The 24,261-nt window shown below is 39.0% G+C and overlaps 1 protein-coding gene across 1 annotated transcript in view; it reads left to right on the top strand.

Moving 5' to 3' along the window:
* The window catches only part of epha6 (eph receptor A6), a 200,124-nt gene that overhangs the window by 153,470 nt on the left and 22,393 nt on the right, over positions 1 to 24,261 (top strand). The window contains exons 6-8 of the mRNA XM_067603256.1: positions 6,481 to 6,605; positions 7,528 to 7,690; positions 12,703 to 12,811. Coding sequence (XP_067459357.1) covers positions 6,481 to 6,605; positions 7,528 to 7,690; positions 12,703 to 12,811 — 397 coding nt within the window. The remainder of the gene's footprint in view (positions 1 to 6,480; positions 6,606 to 7,527; positions 7,691 to 12,702; positions 12,812 to 24,261) is intronic.

The raw sequence follows: 24,261 nt of genomic DNA, 5'->3' as shown, positions 1-24,261 counted from the left end.
CTTGAATGACATGGCGAATTAGAGGACGAGTCCTCCTTTAATTACAATCTCATTATAAAACCATGTAACCATTTCTTGATGAACAACAGTTTATCTGTCTACTCAGTGCGGGGGCATCTCCACTGGTTGCCTGGCAACTTAATGGTGATGGCAAGATTACTACATCTGGCCAATAAACAGTTACAGCAGATAACTCCTCATTAAACTTCAAATTGTTGTTTTTGCCTGTCTGTTGTGGTAAACAAGATATAACATGATAATTATTGACTTTAAAAGGTGCTTTACTTTGGACAGAGCTGTTTCCTTCTGCTTTCAGTATTAATGCTAAGCTAAGATAAATGCCTTCTGGCTCTAGAGCTCCATACTTAATGCAAAGACATGAGAATGGAATTGATCTTCTCATGTACTGTAAAGGCTCATCTAGGAGGTATTTTTCAGTCATCCAAATCATATCATTTTACGAAACAGATTTGCTTCTATTTTAACTAATACAGCTGTCCAGACAGGCAGCGTAACGACTTGTGTTTCACTCACACTATACATACATAAGCGCATTATTACACTCCTCTGTTTTGCATGCATAACTACATTAATTGTGTCTTGGGGTCGAAGTGATGCCAAAATGCGGATGACGAACATTCAATAGTGTGCATACATTGAAAGTCCAACAGGCACATACAGTATATATAGCAGGTAGATCCAATTCTCATGTGGATAACACAGGGGTCAGTGCTCATTAGGCATCCGTTTCAATTAAACTGTGCTTGACTGAGTAGATCAGTCACTTATTTGAGTTGGATTTTAACTCTCTATCATTAGACTGAGGCCCAACAGTTTATTTGACCGTTGTCAGGTCTCTGTGGCATCTGTGTTTATGCTTGGAAGTTCATTGCAGAGAGCAGATGACCCACAGTGCAATGGGAATGACCTCCAGCATTAATGAAGGGTAATGATCATAGTCCCCAAAGCATGTCTATTCAGTTTTGTCTTGTGGTTTGTAAGAGTAACACACACACAAAAACACACACACACACACACACACACACACGCACACAGAGTCATTAGAGATTCAACAAATGTGACATTGCTCCAACTGATTACTTAAGGTCCCAGTGGCAACACTGGAGATGACTTCAAGTCATTCATTCATTGCTTTAGTTCCCTGAAGCAACTATGAAGTGCTTCTGAAGCACGCCACGTACATGACATTGGCAGGCAGCGCTTGGAATTGAGTTGAATGGTATTGAATTCAGCTAATTTGAATTGAATCAAAGCAAATTCAGGTGAATTAAATATTTGTATGTTTGTGCAGCATGTGCACAGATGCATGTGTTTGTTCTAGTAAATCTTTTCACCCATGAAGATGCATTCTGAAAGACCAATTTGGGACGGCCGCAAGACAAACATAACCAGACACCTAGAAAAGAGACAGACATATCAATATGACTGTTTTAAATAAAAGTACCTATATTGTGTATGTGCATTTCTCTCTCACTCTTTCTCTCTATCAGCAGTGAATCAGTGGAGTGTTAGGACATCGTTTAAGCTCTCGCACAGCATCAATACTGGCTCTATTGATTTTTTTAAACAGTTAATGGAAGCCTTAAGGGCAGGAAAGCTAATTAAAATCATATGCAGGTCAAGCTCATTTAAAGACTCCCCATTAGTTTATGTTGAGCTTAACCACGCCTGACTGGAAAATCTATCCATCGGGCATCGTAATTGACTGGTGTTTCTAATGGCTTTCCAATGTTCCTGCATCTCAGTGAAAGGGAGCAAGTTCCTCTGGCAGATTTCATGCTGCAGCTCTAATAACCTCCATGCAGAATCATTAAAGATGGTTGCTGTGTGTCCTGTGTCCTCAAAGTATCCTGTCAGTGCCTGGAGACAGCAAGGTGTTTCATATTCCTACCTTTGGAGATAAACAATATACACCTGCTGTGCAACAAAGAGGCAGACTTAAAACACCGTCATGTGTTTTTGAGCCTGTCTCAGTGGAAGTGGAATTATTGTCACTTAAGTATATAGATATGACTGCAGTTGTTGTATAGATAAATATGGTCATGACTGGGCTCTGGTAGAAAAGTTTTTTAAGGATGATGCTGTAGGCACAGTGATAACTAACAACAACATAATCACATATGATCCAAAATGTCAGCTCAGGTTTAGGGCTTGTCATACTCAACTGTTATCACATAAACTGCATCACATCCTTTACAGTACATTCGATCTGGACAACACTGACTGACTGGTATACATTTTCAATAAGAGATCAATACTGATAGATATTAAGTGTAAAGCCATTTCATGCTCCTCCTCTCTATTGTGCCAAATAACCCAGAATTAATAGATATAGAATTACATGCATGCTGTGATTACTTCAAAAAAACAGCTAGAAGTTACATTAATCAGAGAAGAATTAAACTTGAATATAACTCTGATAGCATGATCAGGTGACTAAACTCAAATGAAAGCATTGTATGTAAGGATCTCTTCTCAGTATCTGTCAGATAACAACATAGACTGCTGCAGTTGAAAGCTATATTTTACATATATTTTTTGTTAGATTTAGTGGAAATGGCTCAATTATAGCAACTGTGTCTTTTATATGATTGCTCTGGGAAGGAATTTCTGAAAGTTGTGTCATGATGAGTTCTGCCTTGATGTGCAAGCAGAGCTGCCATATTTTTCCTGGCTATTATTTCTGCCAGCCACACAGTGGTCCTGCCTCTCCAACAAACATTGTTTTTTTTTCACATGTCAGCTCTCCGCTGTTTGTGTGTGCACACGTCTTGTGTGCATGTGCTTCCTGGCTAATGTGTGTTTGTTTGCACAACTTGTGTGAGTGTGCATTCTGCGGTGCCTTGCAGTGGGAGGCTGATTTGAATCTGTGAGTCAGAGGGAGATCGTATTTAGGCTGTGTTTATTGTTCTCTATCAGGGGCCAATATGCTAACAGCAGATGCCAACCATCTTGCTGTGTCTTAGTTTGATGCCTCTACTGCATGACTTTAGCCGCAAACCACACTGCCCGGCCACCACTTTTACACCCAGCTGGCATAAGCAGCGTAGAAAACCCTGCAACACTGCAAAAGTCAACGTAGTGGTTCATTATACAGAGTTAGATCAGATAAAATCCCCCTGAGATGAATTTTCTCTGCCACTGAGGACAAACTGAGCAGAGGATATGAACACGCTCGGAGTAAAATTGTCATCTGAGAGGTTATATGTAATAATGACACCTAATAAGATGTCAGCAGCTTTCGCATTGTGTTGCTGAATGAGTGAGGGTTTATTTTCTACTCCACCTGCTCCATACTTTCTTTTTAAGATTGAAAAAAAAAATGCACATACACATACTCACATAAACCCAAACATACACACACACGCGCCATGCCCTTTGAGCTTGCTGATTATTATGTTAATATTATTAGCTGTTTTCACTCACGCATGATATTATGTTGTTCTATTTTCGCTAACATTTCAGACAACCTACCCAATTTTAAATGGCTATTAAGATGATGGTTATTAAGGAGAAGCCAAGCATTAAAATGTATTTAATGTAAAAGTGACTCGTGGTGTATACTAGTTTCTGCACAGTACACCTAACCCCTCCAGCCCTGTTTCCTCGGTCATCAAGTTTTGCAGTCGCCAGTGGATTCAGCTACTATAGGGACCAGAGTTGATGGCTGTGCAATTAACTGCATGTTTTAGTCATTTGTAATCACAGTCATCATTAAGCATCACATGTATTTAGTTTTACTTCTACAAACAATGCATACTGTCCGCATTTTGGAATAGAATAATATAGAATCAACTACAATCACAATTTCAGCTGAGATCTTTTGAAATTTGTTCTTTTCCTACGAGAACCACGACACTTTGGGAGAAACTTTTCTTTTTGCACACCCATGCCTTTAACCTCCTTGTAGCTTAACCTTTATTCACAGAGTTTCTGTCTTTCTATTATTTGTATGATTGACAGAGGCCCAGAATATAAAGCCACCTTTGCCCTTTGAGTGAGGTGGTGGTTGCCTTTTGACAACCACCACTTCACTCACAGCGGTTTGGACACTTCTCCTGTATGACTCTCTGCTCCCTAATTAATTTCTGTCCACGCTAAGTGATGTGAGGTTTTTGGAAATGTGCTTGGTAAGGAAGGAGCAGAGGACAAAGAGTTTAAACCATGTATGAGGACACTGAGCAATAAAGCCGCCTGATGGGGAGTGAATGGAATGAAAAAGGCCCGTGGTGAGGAAAAGAGAGAAGCAAGTAAGAGAGGGATAAAGGGAACAGAGGTGGTCACTTTCAGCTCCTACGATCAGATTAGTAGCAGTGGGTCTCTCAGCATCTGGTTAACAAGCTCAAAGCCCTACAGTCTAAAGCTCTCATCTCATCTCGCCCCTGACCCCAAACCACACGACTCTAGCTCTTATCCAGAACCCCCAAACCCAAAACCCCCATCCTTGAACCCCAGGCTTTCAGCCCCTAATACCAAGAGTCAGTCTAAGTGAATCCTGAAAACAACTTCCCCACGTGAACTCGAACTAGAGTCAGTGTCATTGTTTCACTTTGAATACACATGAGAAAAGCAGGCCTACATTTCATATCAGTGTAATGAGTCAGCTCTGTAATATTAGATGGTATGACATATAATAATGACTCTCAGGGCAGTTACATCTGCTGACCTCTCTTGGGAGCTCAGTGTAATTATTTACCCAGCGGAAATTCACAGAGCAAAGCTAATGCAATTCTTCCTGAGAAAAGAAGATGTAGCTTCCACAACTTATTTTCAATTAAAACGAAATGATCTTACGGGAGAAGGGAATAGCCGTGTGAATGTTTGTCCCTGTGAATTTAAATGACTAGAGCCTATTTTGAAATATAGTAACTGAATTTGAGCATGGATGTGTGATAATTACTGCTGACAAGGTAGACAGGTGTTAATCCACAGTACTGTGTGTGTTTCATGTGTGTATGCGCATACACACGCATTATCAACCAATGTATTTCCTGTTTATTACAGTATATAGCCTCATTTTATACTGGCTGCACCACAGAAAAAAAACCTCCTCACTCTGTATGCAGTGTACGTTCTTATCAAACTGACTGGGGTCATCTGGTCCTCCCTAGATCAACATGACTCTCTAGCATTGCTAGCACATCTATGAGGCTGTGTTTAGACACAGCAGTGCTTTGAGCTAAATGTCAGCATTTTATCATGCTCATAATGACAACGATAACATGCTGAAGTTCGCCATCGTAGTTTAGAATGCTAGCATGCTGACATTTTGTTGATTAGCACAAAGTACAACTGGGCAGATGGGAAATTCATATCTGGTCATAAACCAAAGTACTGGACACATACAAATTATGTCCAGATAATGGCACTTGATGAAATTTAGGGTGTCAGTAGAGTTATTACAATGTATTATTTGATGACATAAACATCTGTATCAAATGAAGAAACACCTCAACCCCATCATCTGGTAGCATTGGAACTGTTGACTAGTTGAAGGAGGAGGGTCACACACAGACTTGTGCTTTTCATCAGTTTCTTTATTCAAACAGCATTGTACTGAATCAAAGCCCAATGTTTCCACTTAAGTCGAAGCCTTCATCAGGGGCCAAACAGGAATCCTTGATTGAAAACCGCTTTTTATACATTTCCATAAACATCTGTGCCAAATTTCATGACCAACAATCCAATAGGCGATTGACTCGAAACTAGAAATGCCAACGTGCTGGCGGCACTAGATGAAAAACTGGGATCAATCTTTAGGATTCATCCTGTTGGGAACGTGAATGACTACACAACATTTTATGGTAGTCAAGGATCACATGAAACACACACTTCTGGCAGAACAAGGACAGACACTTACAGTATCTATCCTGATGGGTGGTGCCAAATATACTCCCACCCACACCTGCACCAAAGACTATATTTATAATGTTAGGCAACAAACAAGCATACAAACTTGCAGAGAGGCAGGAGCACTTTCACAGTTATGCAACACTGATTTTATTCGTTAAGCTGACATTTCAGCAACAGAGTGCCTTCTTCAGAACAGAACTATATTTATAATACCAAATGTATATTTTGCGCCACCCAAAAACAATCTTTGTTATTTTACTGTTATTAAATCTTTCTTTAAAGTCTCTGTGGATGAGCAGTGTAAAGTGTAGACTGATTAGAGGTCATGGTGCAGTCACATGAAATAGTTAACTTGTGAAGTGAATCCTGACTTGATCAGAATCTGATTTGATTTTACAGCTGATGTACAGTGCTATCCACACACACAAGGCCATGTGTGACCTAAACGTGTTTAGTGTGCCAACCTGTGTTGTAAAAACATTAAACCTTAAACATGGTATTTAATTCTCACATACAGAAACTCCAAACATGACTGGGGTCATTAAATTAATGTGACTATAGTCAAGACATTGAAGCTGATGTCTGTGTATTGTGTTTTCAAACCAGGTCCATCTCTGGTGGGGTCTCTGAAGAAGGACTGGGCCTCTCCCAACAGCATCGCTCTCTCCTGGCAGCAACCTGAACAGACAGCACTACCCATCCTGGACTACGAGATCAAATATTATGAGAAGGTACAGTACAGTGACTTCTGCTAAGTCCAGGTCCAGTCTAAAATTATTGGGCAGTACCCAGGTAAGACAGATGGCCCTTTCATGTTAATTACTTGTAATGCAATACAATAATATCATTCTTGTTTAAACAAGGACTGGGAAAACAGTATGAGCAGGTGGAGATGGGCAAAGCTTCAATAATGGCCAATCACATGAGCTCCTCTCTTTTCATGGGTCTCAGGATACTGTATATAGCAGACATTTACATTTACATCTGTTCATTTGCCAGACACTTTTGTCCAAAGTGACGTACAAATAATGTACAAATGAGGTATATATATATATATATATATATATATATATATATATATATATATATACACATATATAATGAGGTACTACAGCAGATCAAGGAGAAGCCATCAAGAATAAGTGCTTTGACATTCAGTTCCATGTTCCACCTGAATTAAGTGCCAAATGGCTTGCAGGTACATGAAGTAACATATAAGTGCCTTGCAGAAAATCTTCTTTTATAATGTTATAATAATATGTTATAATATATTTTAAACTTAACAAACAATTAAGTTATGCTTTCTCTGCATTATTATGTGCACAACATAAGTTTAAAAGACAACGATAGATGCAGTAACTACAGTAACTGGTAATACAGTAAAATGAATTGCCATAAAAAAAAATATATAATGCCTTTAGTTTTTGTTCACTAAAGCATTTCTTATGAATTCTCCTTCACTAGTGGAAGGTGGCTAGAAGGTAGTTCTTGTCACTGGTTGTGCAATCAGCAGCTGCCTTAGTGAATGAGACAGTAAATGCACAGGTATACAATGCTAATGTGCACTGCACCTGTCATGTAGGTAAATCTGGTCATCAGTGAGTTGGTTTTTGGTCAAAACCTGTTTTTATCATCCTCCACTGTCCCCCACAGGAACATGAGCAGTTGAGCTACTCGTCAACACGCACCAAGGCTCCCAGTGTGATCATCTCAGGTTTAAATCCAGCGACCTGGTACGTCTTCAGCGTACGCACCCGCACACCGGCTGGATACAGCTCCTACTCCCCTAAATATGAATATGAAACTACAGGAGACTGTAAGTACCTGAGGTCATCTGTAACACTTGTTTTGGGGAAGGAATACATCTGTTTGTGTGTGTGTGTGTGTGTGTGTGTGTGTGTGTGTGTGTGTGTGTGTGTGTATTACATTTTGCTTCAGCAATCGCCTTTGGGCAAGGAAGTGATGGCAAAGATATCTTGAGAAAGTGTAGGCTGTAGGATATTTGCACTGGTCTCTTAATTGTATCAGTGTGACCTCATGTATAGTATGATAGAAGAGGAACACAGTGAAAACATGCACCGAAATATTCAGAGAAGCCGTGAAAGGCAAAGCAAAAGTCTGCCCTCACCCTGAAGACACACACACCTACACACACACACACGCACACACACACACATACATACACAAACACACACACACTGACTGTGCATGTGTGTGTGTGTGTGTGTGTAGGTGTGTGTGTGTGTGTAGGTGTGTGATTCTGCAAGACAGAAATCCGCAACATGGGGGCAGAAAAAAAATTAGACTTTCTTTTAAAAATATGAAGTTGAGCAGGTTTAGAATATAAAATATTTTGCCATTTTACCCTGAACTGGCTGAATAAAGAATTTATGAAATTGCTAATAACACTGACAAAAAAAATAAACCACAAATTCAAGGACCTTTTCACATATTACACATTCTTTTTATATTTTTGTTTATTTTTCCATAGTTATTTAGAGAGCTCATTTTGAAATGTGGAGAATAATAGAACTATGTAGCACATGAGCAGTTGAGCTACTCGTCAACACGCACCAAGGCTCCCAGTGTGATCATCTCAGGTTTAAATCCAGCGACCTGGTACGTCTTCAGCGTACGCACCCGCACACCGGCTGGATACAGCTCCTACTCCCCTAAATATGAATATGAAACTACAGGAGACTGTAAGTACCTGAGGTCATCTGTAACACTTGTTTTGGGGAAGCAATACATCTGTTTGTGTGTGTGTGTGTGTGTGTGTGTGTGTGTGTGTGTGTGTGTGTGTACTGTATAGTATGTGTGTATTTGTGCTTCTGCTGGTGTTTTCTCAGGAAAATGACAAGATAAGGAAAATTCTCAGAAGCATGTTACTAGTTCGCACCCATGCTACAGACAAGAATAGGATTAGGACTATGGTTTGGAGTTCAGATCACAAGTAGCATTAGGTCCATGTTAGGCTAAAGGCTCCTATTGACTGAGTGGCAAGAACAATCACACACATTCATGTTATATTCTGATTGGCTTGTTTGTAGACATCACATTGGGAGAATTTGGTCTTAAATTTCTGACACTGTCAGAATTTTGATGCAGGCTGTCTTTGGTCGCCAAAGCTCCAAATTGGTTGTTGGTGGATGTTTCTCACGGTGCAACCACTATTTTGGATTGACACTCAAAGATTTCCCCACATTTGTCTCACGATTGTCAGTTTTTTGCCTCAGACAGTCCAAAATCGCAGAGTAAAGGTTCCTTAATGGGTGAATTGAAGTTTACAATTTCACAATGCCTGCGTTCATGCATGGCAGCGAGTAACTGAATTTTGAAGATGATACACAGATATCATGTCAAGGTGATACCAGTAAATAAAATATCTTAATGTTAGGTTGGGATGAAGCTGGTGAAAAGGGTCAGTCTTCCATTACTAGAGCTCGAGCAATCTCAAAATCCATTAAAAAAAACTGATGGGCTATATCAAGGCCAGTTAAGAACTTTCTTTTTTTGTTAGTCAAACACTTTGAAGGAATGTAATTATTAAATAACAGCTATACTACAGAAAGGCAATAATACTTCTCAAGTTGTTTCAGGTCTGAAATACATTATCATTCATTCATTATACCACGAAAACAAAATGAGTTCCACCTCCCACGTGTGATTCAGTGCTACTCAGCCCTCAAAGGGAAACATTCTGTCAGTACATGAATACTGACACCTCGCTGTAAAGGTATGTGTAATAATGCAGACATTTCTTACAGGTCTTTTTGTGCTACATGAGAATTTCTCAAACACAGACTGACTAACTACTTTACTTTACTTTAGAGTTATGTCTAAGGAAATTGATCAATAAAAATGCCCAAATCTTAATAAAATATCTCCTATATTTCTTGTATATATATGCTCGTCTTCAAGACATTACAGTCTGAAGAAATTGAAATTGAAATTTATTTCAGTCAGCAATCAGGTGAGTGAAAAAAGCCATCATCAATGAAGCTCCAATACTATGATTCACCATGGCAACGGTAAATAAAAGGCAGCTATGTGGCTTCCAGCATAATTTATTATCTATTATCACTCCAAATTACCAAAGATTAATTTGACTGAAATTCAGTGTTAGTTTATTAGATTCAAACCAACTCATTTTCAATTCCTTTCCCACTGTATCCAAAAGTCTTACCACAACAAAATAAATGTGTATCATCTGCAAACAATATAATGTTTCATATTTTTGAAACTTCCTTTCATTTACGTACAAAATAAACAATAATAGGCCTAACACTGAGCCTTGGGGAATCCCACAAGTAACCTTACATAGTTGCGATTGTGCTCCAAGCAGCAGTTCAGTGTCAGATGAAGTTCAGGTAGCCTGGGGCAGCACTCGGGGCAGCCTGTATCAAGGCCACAATAGCAAATAATTAAACTGGATGTGAGCCCAAAAACAACAGCATCTACAGGAGGATTCCAGCAACTAACTATTTGCTAAGAAGATTTTTTTTTTCATTTAATTGAAACAATTAAATTTAAAACATAGTAATCTATGTATTATGTATAAGAACAAAAAGAGGAAACATAGTGCAAGGGAATGAATTTATAACACTACAGAAATAAGGATAAGGCATGAATCTCTTTACATTAAATAGAAATAAAATAAAATATAGAATGGGAAAGCAAAATTTAAAAAAAAAAAATGAACAAGTTTAGATTCAAGTAATTTTTGTCAGTGATTTTATATGTTTCAAAAATTGTTTGGATCTTTGCCACTTTCTTGTTTTGCAGCTTGCAGCTAAATATAATTAAGAAAGAGTAAAGTTGGGTTTATTTTTTAAATTTCATTTATTTACATGGAATAAAAATTGAATAAAATGGAATAAAAAACAGTTGAATTAAAAAGATAACATTCTCGTACATCAAATTGTTTTCAAAATAAATTAAATGTCATTAACATATAGCATGACCATTTGATCAATTTTCATAGATAGAAAGTTTTGCACGAAAAATTTTGGTACACATACAATAAAAATAAGTGAAATTTCTTTTATTGTTTAGAGCACAGAAATCACAAGAATAATGAATATTCAGTTTAAACCTTTCCAGAGCGTATTTACAGGATATGTTCTATGTAAAATTTAAATGAAACATCTTTCATTTTATTGTTAATATAATATTTGTCCGATATTCTCCTTTGTGCCTTTTTTCTTGTTGGAGATTAGAAGCCTGATTTCATTGTGAAAAGATGCTAAAATGCATCCAGGCGTCTTTTTTTTTTCACGTCTGCAGCTGCAATTCTGATGCAATTGCCCCCCCTACAGTATGTATTTCATATAGGTGTGTTCATGAAGGACATAAAAAAAAAAAATGTCAGGATATCCGTTGCAATTGCAATTGAAAAATTTAATACAATCACCAAGGGAGTCTGACAATACAGCCTTGATGTTCAGTGTATTTTGAATCAATGTTTTTGTGTGTGTGTGTGTGTATGCTTGAGCTTTATTGCAAGTCTACTCATAAAATACAAAAGGTCCAGCTGCCCTTTTATGTTGGGTCAGGTATTGTTGAGGGGTGATTTGGCTTCACACTGGCCCTCTCCCTTCCAAAGCTGCAGAGCTTTGCTTTATCTGCGGATCAGATGGTGCTTGGCCAAGCCTTTGTACTGCCTGGCCTTTTATCTGAAAGAGAAAGCAGATTTGGCCCCTGTCGCTCTCTTCCTCTCTGTCTGTCTGCCTGTCAGTCACCGTCTCATGCACTTGTTTTTCCATCAGTCTTTGTATTTGTCTGTCACTTCTGCCTCTCTCTCTCTCTCTCTCCTGTTTCTTTATCTCTCCTCTGTCGTCCGTTTCCTCATCCCTCACCTTGCATTCTTCATTCTGTCCTCCACCCTTCTCTCTCTCCCTTTCCACACATACACACACACCTCATTACAGCAGCATCAGTCCAACACATCTGCTTAGTTAGTGATGTGAAGAGTGTGTGAAGCTGACGGCCGGGAGAATTGTCTTGTGTGATCTGGCTCCCGCCACTTTCACTCTGTCTGAGTGGTCTGTAATTACTTTTATCCAGCCAAACACACACACACACATGCACACAGGCACACATTCTTGACACACACACCGACACATACTGTACTGTATAAACTCACTGTTGAGCCTCACTCACTGGGCTAGCAACCACGCACCCTGATCTCCAATTCATATTCATTAAGCATGAAATATTATAGAAATAAGTTTGGTAATAGCAATCATCTTTCAATTATCTGGGATTCGTTAGCCTTGTGACAAGACACAGAAAAGGGAAAATCATGAATATCAAATGGGACCAATTTAACCAAATGATCATGAACTAAATCACAATTTCATGAATGAATAATATTAATTAAACAGCAGCAGGCATATGAATCATTCCAGTAAGAAAGCTGATGGAGGGTTTTTTGCATTACAAAGAGCTGATCAAACATCTCTCCGTAATATCTGCCTATCATGAGAGCGTACATGGTCTGTGTATGTATGGTGCATTGATGGAGAGGAATATTTAAGATGATGTTGAATGAATATCATTCTTTTTTCTTTCTTCTCGCTTCATCCTGCCCACTACCTCATTTCCCTCTTTCATTTCTCCTCACACTTTTTTATCATCTTTACCTGCTCTTCACATTCAACTCCTCATATTTATCCTCTTCCCATTTCCATATTCTTCTTCTGTCCTACTTTTTTCTGCTGTCCTTCTTTTTCATCTCCCTCCTTCCTCCATTCCTTTCCTCCCTCCTCTTTTCCTCCTTTTCCACACCATATTTCTCCATATCTTCCTAAATTTCACCACCGCCAGCATCAGACATGGCTTCTGACCAAGGCCAGGTGTTGGTCATCGTTACGGCAGCGGTGGGTGGCTTTACTCTCCTCGTCATCCTCACCCTCTTCCTCCTCATCACTGGAAGGTAAGATGACTTGACTACCCTTTGTGTAGTTATTAACATTAATGTCACATATGGTTATCGTGTAAAGTTATGTTGAATGTTTGCTGTGAAAACTTCATGTTCTTTCTTGCACCTACTGTGTGAGCTTCATACTCTTTGGCCTTCAGGGCATTGGCAGAACCTCACACTACAAAAGACTGTATTACATTTTGCTTCAGCAATCGCCTTTGGGCAAGGAAGTGATGGCAAAGATATCTTGAGAAAGTGTAGGCTGTAGGATATTTGCACTGGTCTCTTAATTGTATCAGTGTGACCTCATGTATAGTATGATAGAAGAGGAACACAGTGAAAACATGCACCGAAATATTCAGAGAAGCCATGAAAGGCAAAGCAAAAGTCTGCCCTCACCCTGAAGACACACACACCTACACACACAAACACACACACACACATACACACACAAACACACACACTGGCTGTGCGTGTGTGTGTGTGTGTGTAGGTGTGTGATTCTGCAAGACAGAAATCCGCAACATGGGGGCAAAAAAAAAATTAGACTTTCTTTTAGAAATATGAAGTTGAGCAGGTTTAGAATATAAAATATTTTGCCATTTTACCCTGAACTGGCTGAATAAAGAATTTATGAAATTGCTAATAACACTGACAAAAAAAATAAACCACAAATTCAAGGACCTTTTCACATATTACACATTCTTTTTATATTTTTGTTTATTTTTCCATAGTTATTTAGAGGGCTCATTTTGAAATGTGGAGAATAATAGAACTATGTAGCACTCCTTTTAAAGCAATTGCATTCAAGACCATATAAAACAATAATAAAGGAGTTCATATCAGTTAATTCAAAAATTAAGTGTTCACATATGGTAAGCTAACTACTGTGAACTACTGTACTGTAAATCACCGACTACACAAGATGGAAATGGAACCATTAAAGAAATTATTGTGTTGTGACTGGTCCCCATTATTGTGAATAAATTAAATCCAATCAGTAACAGATCAGCCTCTCTGAACTGGTCTACACTGCTGCTGCTTCAAATGTTTCTCCTTTGGTGCAATCATTTGTAAAACACAATGTTATGAAAATATTGTGTCACATCACACTTAGGTTTCTGTAAGGACATTTTGAAGATTGAATTTGGGTTTACTGCTGTAATTTTGGCGCCAGAAAACCTAAATTCACATAACTAAGGGATTTATTTAGCCTTAGTGGGAGATGAGTTGTACAAGCAAGTGGCAACCCGACAGCTGAGTGTGATACACTAGACAAAAATATGATCTTGTATTTTAACAAGATTAGAGACATTGACTCAGTCACATCAATACAGACAGACAGACACATTCACAAAGTCTTTTGTACCTCGTTTCTCATACGTCTCACCAGAAGCTGGGCGTGTTATTTATCAGGCATTCCTGTCTGTTTTGAAGCACCGTTTGCCTGCTGACTGAGGTATACTCCACATATGAACAGTGAACTCAGACTCATTTGAGGGAGAATTGCACAAAACCAGGAACATATATAACAAGCATGGTTAATTGCACACTCTGCATTTATAACGGTTCACATTGCTTGCAAGGGTCAGATTTGCATAAAAATTCTCTGCCTCTGAAAACATGCAGAAAACCCAGGTGTATTTAAATGGAAGGTTGCAGTGGAGAGGAGGAACTCAAATTAACCATTTATCCTACAGAAAACGTCCATACTGACATTCATAGATGTCAGTGAGGATGTTTTCAAAACCTGCCTTAATTAGTCCAGTTGAATCAGACTCTACTTTGTTTTCCCCCTTGGTATGATTCATTTGGACAGTTCTGAACATAGTAATTGTACTCGGATGTGGACCAAAACTACCATAACCAGACCCTTTGAGGAAGCAGTCCAGTCCCAAACAAATTCTGGAGCGGTTCCTTTGTGGTGGCAAACTCTGCAAGTTTGAGCTAAACGGCTCCCATAGCCAGGTATGCTTTGCCAGCTGGGGTACAGATGAGCGAAATCAATGGCTGCTTGCAACTTGCCAGAGAATTAATCGAGGTCTGACCTGCACTAGTGCAACAAAATGCATTGCATTTGGCCAGAAGATCTTCTTCAAAACCTTCGTACTGTGCTTATGCTCTTGTTTCTGCCCTAAACACTTCTGACCAGTGAGGAATAAACATTCTCACGTGGCTTTCAGTGATGCATTTTGGTTCACTTGAAGAAACCAGAGCAAACAAACTATAGGTTTGAAAACATCTTAAGAGTGATAGAAAAGATGATGATAAAACTTTATGCAGGGAAAAACCTCCCATTAACAGAAAGTGTTGTTAAAATATGGATCCATCTACCATTTACTGGAAATATTCAAGAATATATTCCAAAAATATCTTTGTCAAAAATTAGGAGGAATCTAATCAAAACTACACCAAAAGCATTTAAAAGTTTAGTTTAGTAGTTTAGACCAGGTTGAAGCTGGTTGGAGCGATGCTGGAATTACATGAGGTCACCAGACTTCCTGCCTTACTCCTCTGCATGTCAAGGATTGCATCTTTAAGTTCTCCCAAAGTAAGAGGCTCAGCCAATTTTCCGGAATCAGCCTCCGTTAAATGCGGTAAGTCCAACTCACTGAGAAAAGCCTCATATTTAGTTTTATCAAAGGTTACTTCTGATCGATATAGATCAGAATAAAAGGATCTGAAAGTATCATTAATCCTTTTAGGCTCAGTTGTTATCTGCCCCTGCTGGGTTCTGATAGATGGGATATCAGCAAATTGCTCATTGGCACGGATTTTCATAGCCAGTAAGTGGTCTAGAGCCATGGAAGTAATAGTGTTGTCTCGTCCTGTGCAAAAATTGGGATATCTAGGAATAGAATTGATTTATTTTTTAACTACCTTCAGCCATAGATCTAAGTGTTCAGTCTAATTAGACTGAAGTGAGACATTCAGGGAAGTATATAGATTTTTTAATTTCAATTCCAGTTTTGAGAGGTAAATTAGATGAAAACAGAGTGGTATAGCTCCTAATAAATCCCTTAACTGAGTCTCACAATATTCTGGGATCTTCAACAGAGTCTACATCAGTCAACAAAAAATTCTGTGAGAGTCTCTTTAAATTGCATACAGTAGTCATCATTTTTCAGCAATGGTGTGTTGAATTGCCATCTAGGGGCACAAGAGTAGAGTTTGCTAAGTGAAGTGATGAAAAAGACGCCTTTATGGTCGGAGAGAGCTATGGGCAGCAAGGAAACATCAATGCTATCAAAAAGATGGGGGGAGGCAAATAAGTCGTCCATTCTAGAAAAGGTTTTATGTCTCAAGCAGAAGAAGGTAAAATCTTTCAAAGAGGGGTTAATCAGGTGCCACAGGTCAACTAGTCCTGCGTCGTGAGCCCATGTCCACAAACCTGTTAAACGTTGCCATCTTGAGGGTCGTCTGGATGATTCAATGAAGGTGTCACTGCTGGTGAAGATGGCTCAACCACCAGTTCATCATCCGTGGCACCACCAAAATGACTAGAAGAAGGGCATTGTTCCAGAAACTGCTCCGCATTCTCCGGTGAGGCAAAGAGGTAAACAGCATGTCCAGATTTAATCTTGAGAGTGGCATGGTAGAGCAGGAAAGCACCAGTGCCCTTTTCACGTGCAGAAGCTATTGCGCATGAGAATACTCTGAAGCTTTTAGTTGTGTAATCACTGAAATCAGCGGCAGATTGAAGCACTCAGTTGCCGACAGAAGGGTGGTATTTCCTCGCCTCACAGGGGATAGCTTACCGTGTGAAGAAATGTAAGCAGCAAAATATGAAAGCCCAGGGTCGTTCTCCTTCTTTCAGGGGGGCCACCATTGTAGATCCTGTGGGCGTGCTCAATCTCGGGTCGCAGGTGCTTCAAGAACCATAAGGGGATCATTCATTCCAGGAACATAATTGGAGCGTCCTTCTCCATGTTCTCCGGGAAACTGTGAACCTAAATGTTGCACCTTCTATCACGGCCCTCCAAATCTGCTATTTTTCATTCAAAACGCAACAGTTTTTCTTGCATGGTGGAGAGGATGGTGCAATCTTACTTAGTGCTACTTTTCAGGGTAGCCAGCTCCCCTTCAGGCGAAATAATCCTCATGGTCAGAGATGCTAGCTCTGTCTGCATGACATCAAGCTTGTTAATAGTTGCTGGAACATAGAAACATATCTCCTGGATAAATTGTCTGAAATTATTAACCATAACCATTAGCAGCATTATTGCGCTTTAGTTCAGGGAGCTATTATCAGCTATTGTGATCATGATTTCAACTGACTGGTGCTAGCTTGTTCCTGGCTGGTTACTGTTTTAGCCATTAGCTGGACAACTACAGTAGTTCACCAACTAGCCCTGCAATTAGTCCCTATATCACAATTTTTCCATCACCACCTATGGTCTTAAATGCCTAAAAGAGGAAATATCCCTCTGCATTATTTTGGAGTAACTACTCTTATATGCATTAAATATATGTGGATGTCCAGGTTTCAGAAAGAGTGGGGATATTGCAAAAATCTAAAAATATAGTAGACAGTTATTCACAAGTGGATTTGAACTTCAGCCTAAATAAACATTTACATTGTTACACACTACATCACTGCATAATCATTTTCTTTCTGAACTTGGTGATACTGTAACAAGTGATGTTATTTAAATGCTCTCATTGCAGAATGAGAATAATACAATCCCAAGTGGTGATTGCTTAAGGCACAAATTTAATGAACACAGCACAAACCTGCATTTTCATAAATATGGCCCTTTAGTCTTTCTGGAGCCAGGATCTAGAGCCCAATTTCAATAAGCGAGCAGTGCACTTCAAAGGTATAGGATTGGTTTATTTAACAGATAAGGTGCACCACTTCAGTGTGGAGGTCTTTACAGTTGGAATGATTCTGATGTCAGTGGATTTCATGTCTGTCATCTTTTTTAAAAAACCGCTAGAAGCAGCAGATTTACAGTATTTTTCTTATTTCTATGCTGTGATCCCAGTGTGTGTAGGAGGGTGTGTTTCTGTTTTATTTATTAAAAACACACACATATGCCAGGTGCAAGAGCAAAAGCAAAGCCCTTTAGGCTTTTTGTGTTCTTGCACTAGAAGGACCTTTTTTACCTGAATCCAGCTAAAAGCAGTAGTAGCGGTAGTTTGAGTGTTTTTAGACTTTATCGCAATCTGTTATATCTGTAATCCTTCTGCCCTGTGTAGGAGGGACTTTGACTCTCTTTCTGTTTTAAAAAAGCTCCAAATGTACTTGTGCTGCCTTAGAAAGATGAGAGCTTTCAGTCATACAGCTCTCATAAATGCAAGGTTGTACAACACAAATGAGGATAAAAGAGGACCTTCTGTACAAGGAGTTTGTCCCAGCTGCTCTAAAAAGCGTCCTAAATTTACATCCACTGTAAGTTTGCATCTGTTCCTGTTGAATTTGAAGTGAAAATATATACAGTTGCCACAAATGCTCAGATATGGTCTCGCTGAAGAGTTTTTTCTATGTGTGTACTCATTATCCTTGAATTGTCTGTCTGTCTCTGCAACTCTTGCATCCATTTCTTCACATTTTCTTCAATCCTTCCTTTCTTCTGTCCCCTCTGTAGCCTCTTCAGCAGTGAGATCTCCCGTTGTGAAGTAACTGTGAGGGATGTTAGGGCAAGAGAGGAGTAGTTTGAATTACAGTGATGCTTTGATTAGGGCTCTGGGCAAGGTTGTTTTACTGAGGTGTGTGTGTGTGTGTGTGGGTGTGAGGTGCTCATGCATATGTGTGTTTGAATACGTATTGTAACAATGCTCAGCACGCCAGAGAGCAATGGACGAAGCCAAGGTCTTTGTGTGTGATAACTGTCTTGTGTGTGTCAGTGTCTGTGTGTGCAGCCTCTTTTCAACATGAAAGCCACTGAGACAGAGGGATAGGCGGATAAAGGGGATCAGAGGATGGGACTGGAAAAGACTGATAAAGGCACATGCCACCATTTCTTTAATGAACAGCTTGACCCCATCAGCAGAGGTCAACAGTAGCTTTCCAAATCCCCTTCTTCTCTTCTCTGCCAGTGTTACCCGCCATGTTATCTGCTCTGTCTATCAGTGTCCAGGATCCCACAGACTTCACTTAGCCAAAGCCCAATCTGGCAACCTGCGGCTCGTAGCGGCTCTGACACCTGCTCTAATCTGGCAACCTGGATTATGTTAAATCTTCAAAGAGAGGGAGGCTCACATGTGATCACCTGAACCAACACACACTCGTGCAAGCGAGTGTTTACACATACTTTCTCTACTAGTATGGTGTGGGCATTTTCACTCCTTGGTCAACTTGTCTGAAGTAGTTGCTTTGTGTCCCGAATCATCCTATCATTAAGTCATTTCATTTGTTCATACAGCACTTCCTACTAGTCTGTGGAGGTTGCTTTTGTTTGGTTAGACCAGTTACTGAGACAGCATCCTTTCCACACTTCATACTCCTGACAAAGGAAATGTATTCTTTAAGAAAATTTGAGAAAACCCATGCACAGCAATATGTGGATGCTGATCAAATGTAAGTAATGCAAAAGGAGCGAAGGGCATCCAGCACTTCTAACTTCAAACATTAAAAAACATTAAACAGGTCACATTCATGACCAAACTGTATCTCCATCTTAAGTTTATGTGGCCAACTTGCTGGCAGTTAACGGTGTACTACACATGCAGTAGACACAAAGTAACATTATGAATCAGTAGAAGTAGTGTTTGTGGCCAGCTCACAAATGTAAGTCCATTACTCTCATTTTTGCTCTGTTTTGGTATCCAATAAAATATCTGCATCGCATCTAATATAATTACATTTTCTGGATACTTGGCTGGAAGTGTACAGTACAGTGCATTTATCAGAACTATATAACTATATGCCACATCTTACACAAAGTCATTTGACTCAAGTAGTTTCAACTTGTAGCACATTTTTTCCCTATTTTGCCGCTTAGTTGTTGTTTATTAAGTTCATTTGGGGCTGTAATGATCTTGTGGTAATGACATCCTTGTCTCCTGCTGAATATACTTAATTTTTAAAGATGTCTGTGTACAACTTTGATTGTTTCTACACTATATATCCTTCAGTTCCATGAGCAGAAGGGAGATAGCATCCTTAATCTGGACCTCAGTGGTGTGGATGTGCTGAGCTGGGTGAAAGATGGACTTGTCTGGAGCAGTGACAGTGAGAGGACTCTTCTCTGAAGAGATCTCTGATGATCTCTGTTGGAGGATGGGGTCAAGCAAAACCACAAAATACTTTGGTGTCTTAGTTGATTTTGTTCCCTCTTGTGGAGTGGGTAAAAAGAGGAAAACAGCAAGAAACTACAATAATCATCAGACCATTGAACTGCCTCCCAAAGTTATCAGTCTTTACTCATGCCGATTGCTGATCCAGAAAAATGCTTCACATTCAGCATGTGAGCTAATAGGAATTAAGTCACAACCTAAAGTCGTCATTTGGGCACTATGGGACTGAATGAAATAGGCAGCAGAATTCTATCTAATAAATGATGAAATATGATAAAAATTTATTAGGTGATCTAGTACTGGAAGTGAGTGTCCCCTGCACTCAAGGTCATTAATTAAGCCCTCTACTGCAAAATAAGTTTTAAAATCCATCAGTGATGCAGCCTGTGAGAGAACTTGGAGCACCTTTCTTCCTTCATATTATTTTCAATCTCACCGCTGTTTTCCAGAAGTGATAATGCGACCTCTCAGACCCCAAGTAGCAGGTAATGTAAATCCATTTGTAACACTTCATTACTGAACATTTATGTAACAAAGAGCTATTTCTGATGACATAAAGCCATTACTTTAATAGATGAAGCCAGAAATGTGACCCACATTTGGCCAATTGGTAGAAGAGGTTTTAATTAAAAGAGTACCTCAACAATTTACACTTCTATAACATTATGGACAGTTGTTGCTTTATTAACTGTCAAAATTGATGCAGCAGAACCAAATATTTCACTATTCTTTTTCCTTGTCAAGACTTGGCACCTACTTTTACCCACAATGCAACCTGAACACCGACAGTCCAGTTGAAGATGAGGGGGTATTATGCTAGTAGCGGCTAATGTAGCCTTGAGCTGCTAGCCTCAGCAGAGAATAGGAGTTATCTACAGAGGTCTGGTTACCTCACTTCTTTCTAAGTGACATCACTAGAGGCAGCTTATCAGATTTCACGCACCTCCCTATACAACTTTTTTGAGTTCCCCTTTAATTTCAAGCACTGGTGGTCATGTCTTCAACATTCATACACCTGACATCCATGTGTCATCTAAATCTGATGTCACACTGGTATTAAAACCTTTGAACATCACGCTAGACATTTGACTTAAAGGGTGAGTTCACCCAAATTATTAAAAGACATATATTTTCCTTCTTCCCACCACCAAGTGATATATATAGCAGTGTAGATGCCCTAAGGGTCATAGTGATGTTCCCATGAAAATGCTGTTTCTGTCATTAAACCTGTGAAAATGACATACTAAAAGTACAAATTGTAATTCAGTTCACGTTTTAATGACTCCAGTTTATTGGATTGCATTAAATTGTACAGGTCCAAGTCAATATAGAATACTGAACCTTCTGTGTCTGCTGCATTGCATGTATTTTACTGTTGTGATAATTATAATATGCAGTTTGTAGTCAACAGTACAATCTCTTTACACTGTATTTGAGAGACTGTCCTCACAAAAAAAAAGACAGCATTGCTCATTTGTTTAAATACTCCAAATGACCTTGTGCTTTTCTGACAAGCAACCTCAAGCAGTCATGAGAGTAATTGATGTACTAAGTGCCAAATGTGGAACTAGTATGGCATTGTATTACCATTGCAAACCATCTTAGGGAGTAGGTTATGATTGGTAGTTGGGTCAACAAAATGTGTGACTTTTGTTAGATCATGGTTGATGTCCTGTCTCTTACCAGTAATCAACATCGATTGCTTTTAACCATGACGGTGATGTTTTCCTAACCTTTAACATGACCACCAACCTCCTCTAACATGAATTAAGCAGTTCTTGTTGCCGAGACTTAACCAAACGTGAACCATAGAGGTGGCAGATGAGAAAACGCTCATATGAGTGACTGAGACAATGAGACACTGACAAAGGGACTACAATATTTTGTCATTTTGGTAGAAGGACCTGTAGTATCTGAGATCCTGCTGCACTGCAGCCTTGTATGTGAGTGTACAGTGAGGTTGTCCTCCTGAGAAAAAAAAGAGTATTACTCCTTTCAGCAAATGTCTTAAAGTTAGTTTAAGTTCAAGTGAAAAAGCTGTCTAGGAGCTGTAGGCATTATCTTGTCTGCTGGGACCAAAGGAGGAACCGGTGTCATGAAGTTAAGTCCGCAGAGGGAGAACGTCAGGGTGAATGGGTGGGTCAACAAAACTATGAATTTTGACACAGGAGACCACAGTTCCTTAACCGTAACAAAGTTGTTATTATTAAAACCATGGCAATGAAGGTCCTTAAGCAAACTGCAAGTTGTTTTTGCCTAAATCTTATTAAACCTTAACCATAGCATCTTATCTTGAAATGTTTTTGTTTGTTTTTTTAACTGTAGGGTCATCCTGCTGAAATTGACGTTGGATCTGAAAATATTTATATGTGTTATTCTGGAGTGGACCAGAAAAACACATTTTGAGACTTTCATTTATTTTCAGACTGTTTAAGCAATCTGTAATTGGGTTTCCAATCAAGCAATTCTTGTTTTGACATGAACAGAAAAGTGTGATAAAAATGTGCTCAGTATTAGAAATAAAGTGCGCATCAATTATTAAATTAAACACAATGAATAAAAAATACCATTGGCTTGAAATCATTCATTCTGCAGCAAAACAGTGTATGTAAGTATGCAAATGCTCTGAAATAGCATCAGTATAATATTATTTTCTACAATGTCTTTGTTTTCATTGAAGAAAAAAACTGATTTCTTAAACTTTATTTTTATTTATGCAACATTATGATATTACTTAAGCTCTAGGTGTGATTCTTTGTTTGTTGTTTTTTCTTCATTTCTGATTTCAGAGTAACATCTAAGCTTCTTTTTGGATAAAATCAGATGCTGCCATTTAATCTCTCCTCTTTTCAGACTTCCTTGGCAGCAGCTCTTTATCAGTTGTTGACTGTCTCTCGGTCTCTCAGTTCCCAGATGATAAACTCTCATGGAAAAAAGTCACACACACACACACACACACACACACACACAGGAGAACGACAGAGTTTTTGCATTAGTGGGTGCAGAAGTATTTTCCTGCTATAGTAATGTGCTACGGAAAAACAAAAAAATATTTCATTCTCTTTGGGGAAAAAAATGTGTTTTCCTTTAAGTTGATTAATGTGTTTTTCTCATTGACTCAGACCTTCCAGATCATTCATTATCTCAAGAATAGTGAATCTGTTTGTTCCTGTGTATGCTTCTGCAGAAATGTTTATCAGTGCATTATCCTTTGGTTTGCTGCAGAAGTGAACCACTGGTGAACTATCTATCCCAATTCAAGACCAAATTCTTACTGCTCAACACAGCTGATTCAAAAAATCAATGATCAATCAACATTTTAATATTGTTTTGTTTTATTGTATGGAATTTTTGGTTGTAGTAGCTGTAGTTCTGTCTCATTGCTCTGATGTTTTATCATGTTCAATGTGGGATTTTTACCAGGAAATGTTGAAACTTCTGTGAGCTGATTGAGATATTTGTGTACCTCCTTCACTTGGTTTCTATTTTGCCGGCTTGTTCTTTCTCTTTCTCCCATCTTTGCTGCATTTCTAAATATGGCCTCTCAGCAACCTCCCATAATCCCATACGAACTTATTAATTACTGACACATTTGCATTACAAATTGCACATTTCTATTCCAACAGTTCATAAAACTGTTACTGTAAGTGCCACTCTTTCATTCAAACTAGCATGTTTTTGCAGAGTGAGGTTGTTGAAATACCTCTTGGTATAATTTGACATCCTGCTGCCTTGCAGCCTTGTGTGTGAGTGTGCAGTGAGGCTGTCCTCCTGAGAAAAAACAGATTATTACTCATTTCAGCAAATGTCTAAAAGTTAAACATACATACAACACATGTGTATGTGTGCTGTGCAGAAGTGTGAAAAGAAACACACACAAGCTGGCAAAAGTTCCTCTAAACTCTTTTATTCTTTTATTGTTAACTGCAACAACTTACCCTCAACACACATACACATGGAGGGAGCACACAACACACACACACATGCGCACACAGAGATATCAAGGACCTGTATTTAACCTTCCCTTCCTGTGGAAACCTTTCACACAAAACTTTGTGACCCGTGTTATTGCCATGTCAAGCTGTTTACACAAGATGTAATGCACTAGCTGTGTGAGTCAGCCAGTGCATCACATCAGTGGATGGTGTTCATCTTAATTAGACGAGGATGTGATATCCTCTAAACATCGTTTAATTCAGAATGATCTATAGAGGAGATTG

This window comes from Thunnus thynnus, chromosome 11, assembly GCF_963924715.1.
Source record: "Thunnus thynnus chromosome 11, fThuThy2.1, whole genome shotgun sequence".
NCBI lineage: Eukaryota > Metazoa > Chordata > Actinopteri > Scombriformes > Scombridae > Thunnus > Thunnus thynnus.
This window is presented reverse-complemented; position numbering and strand designations above follow the sequence as displayed.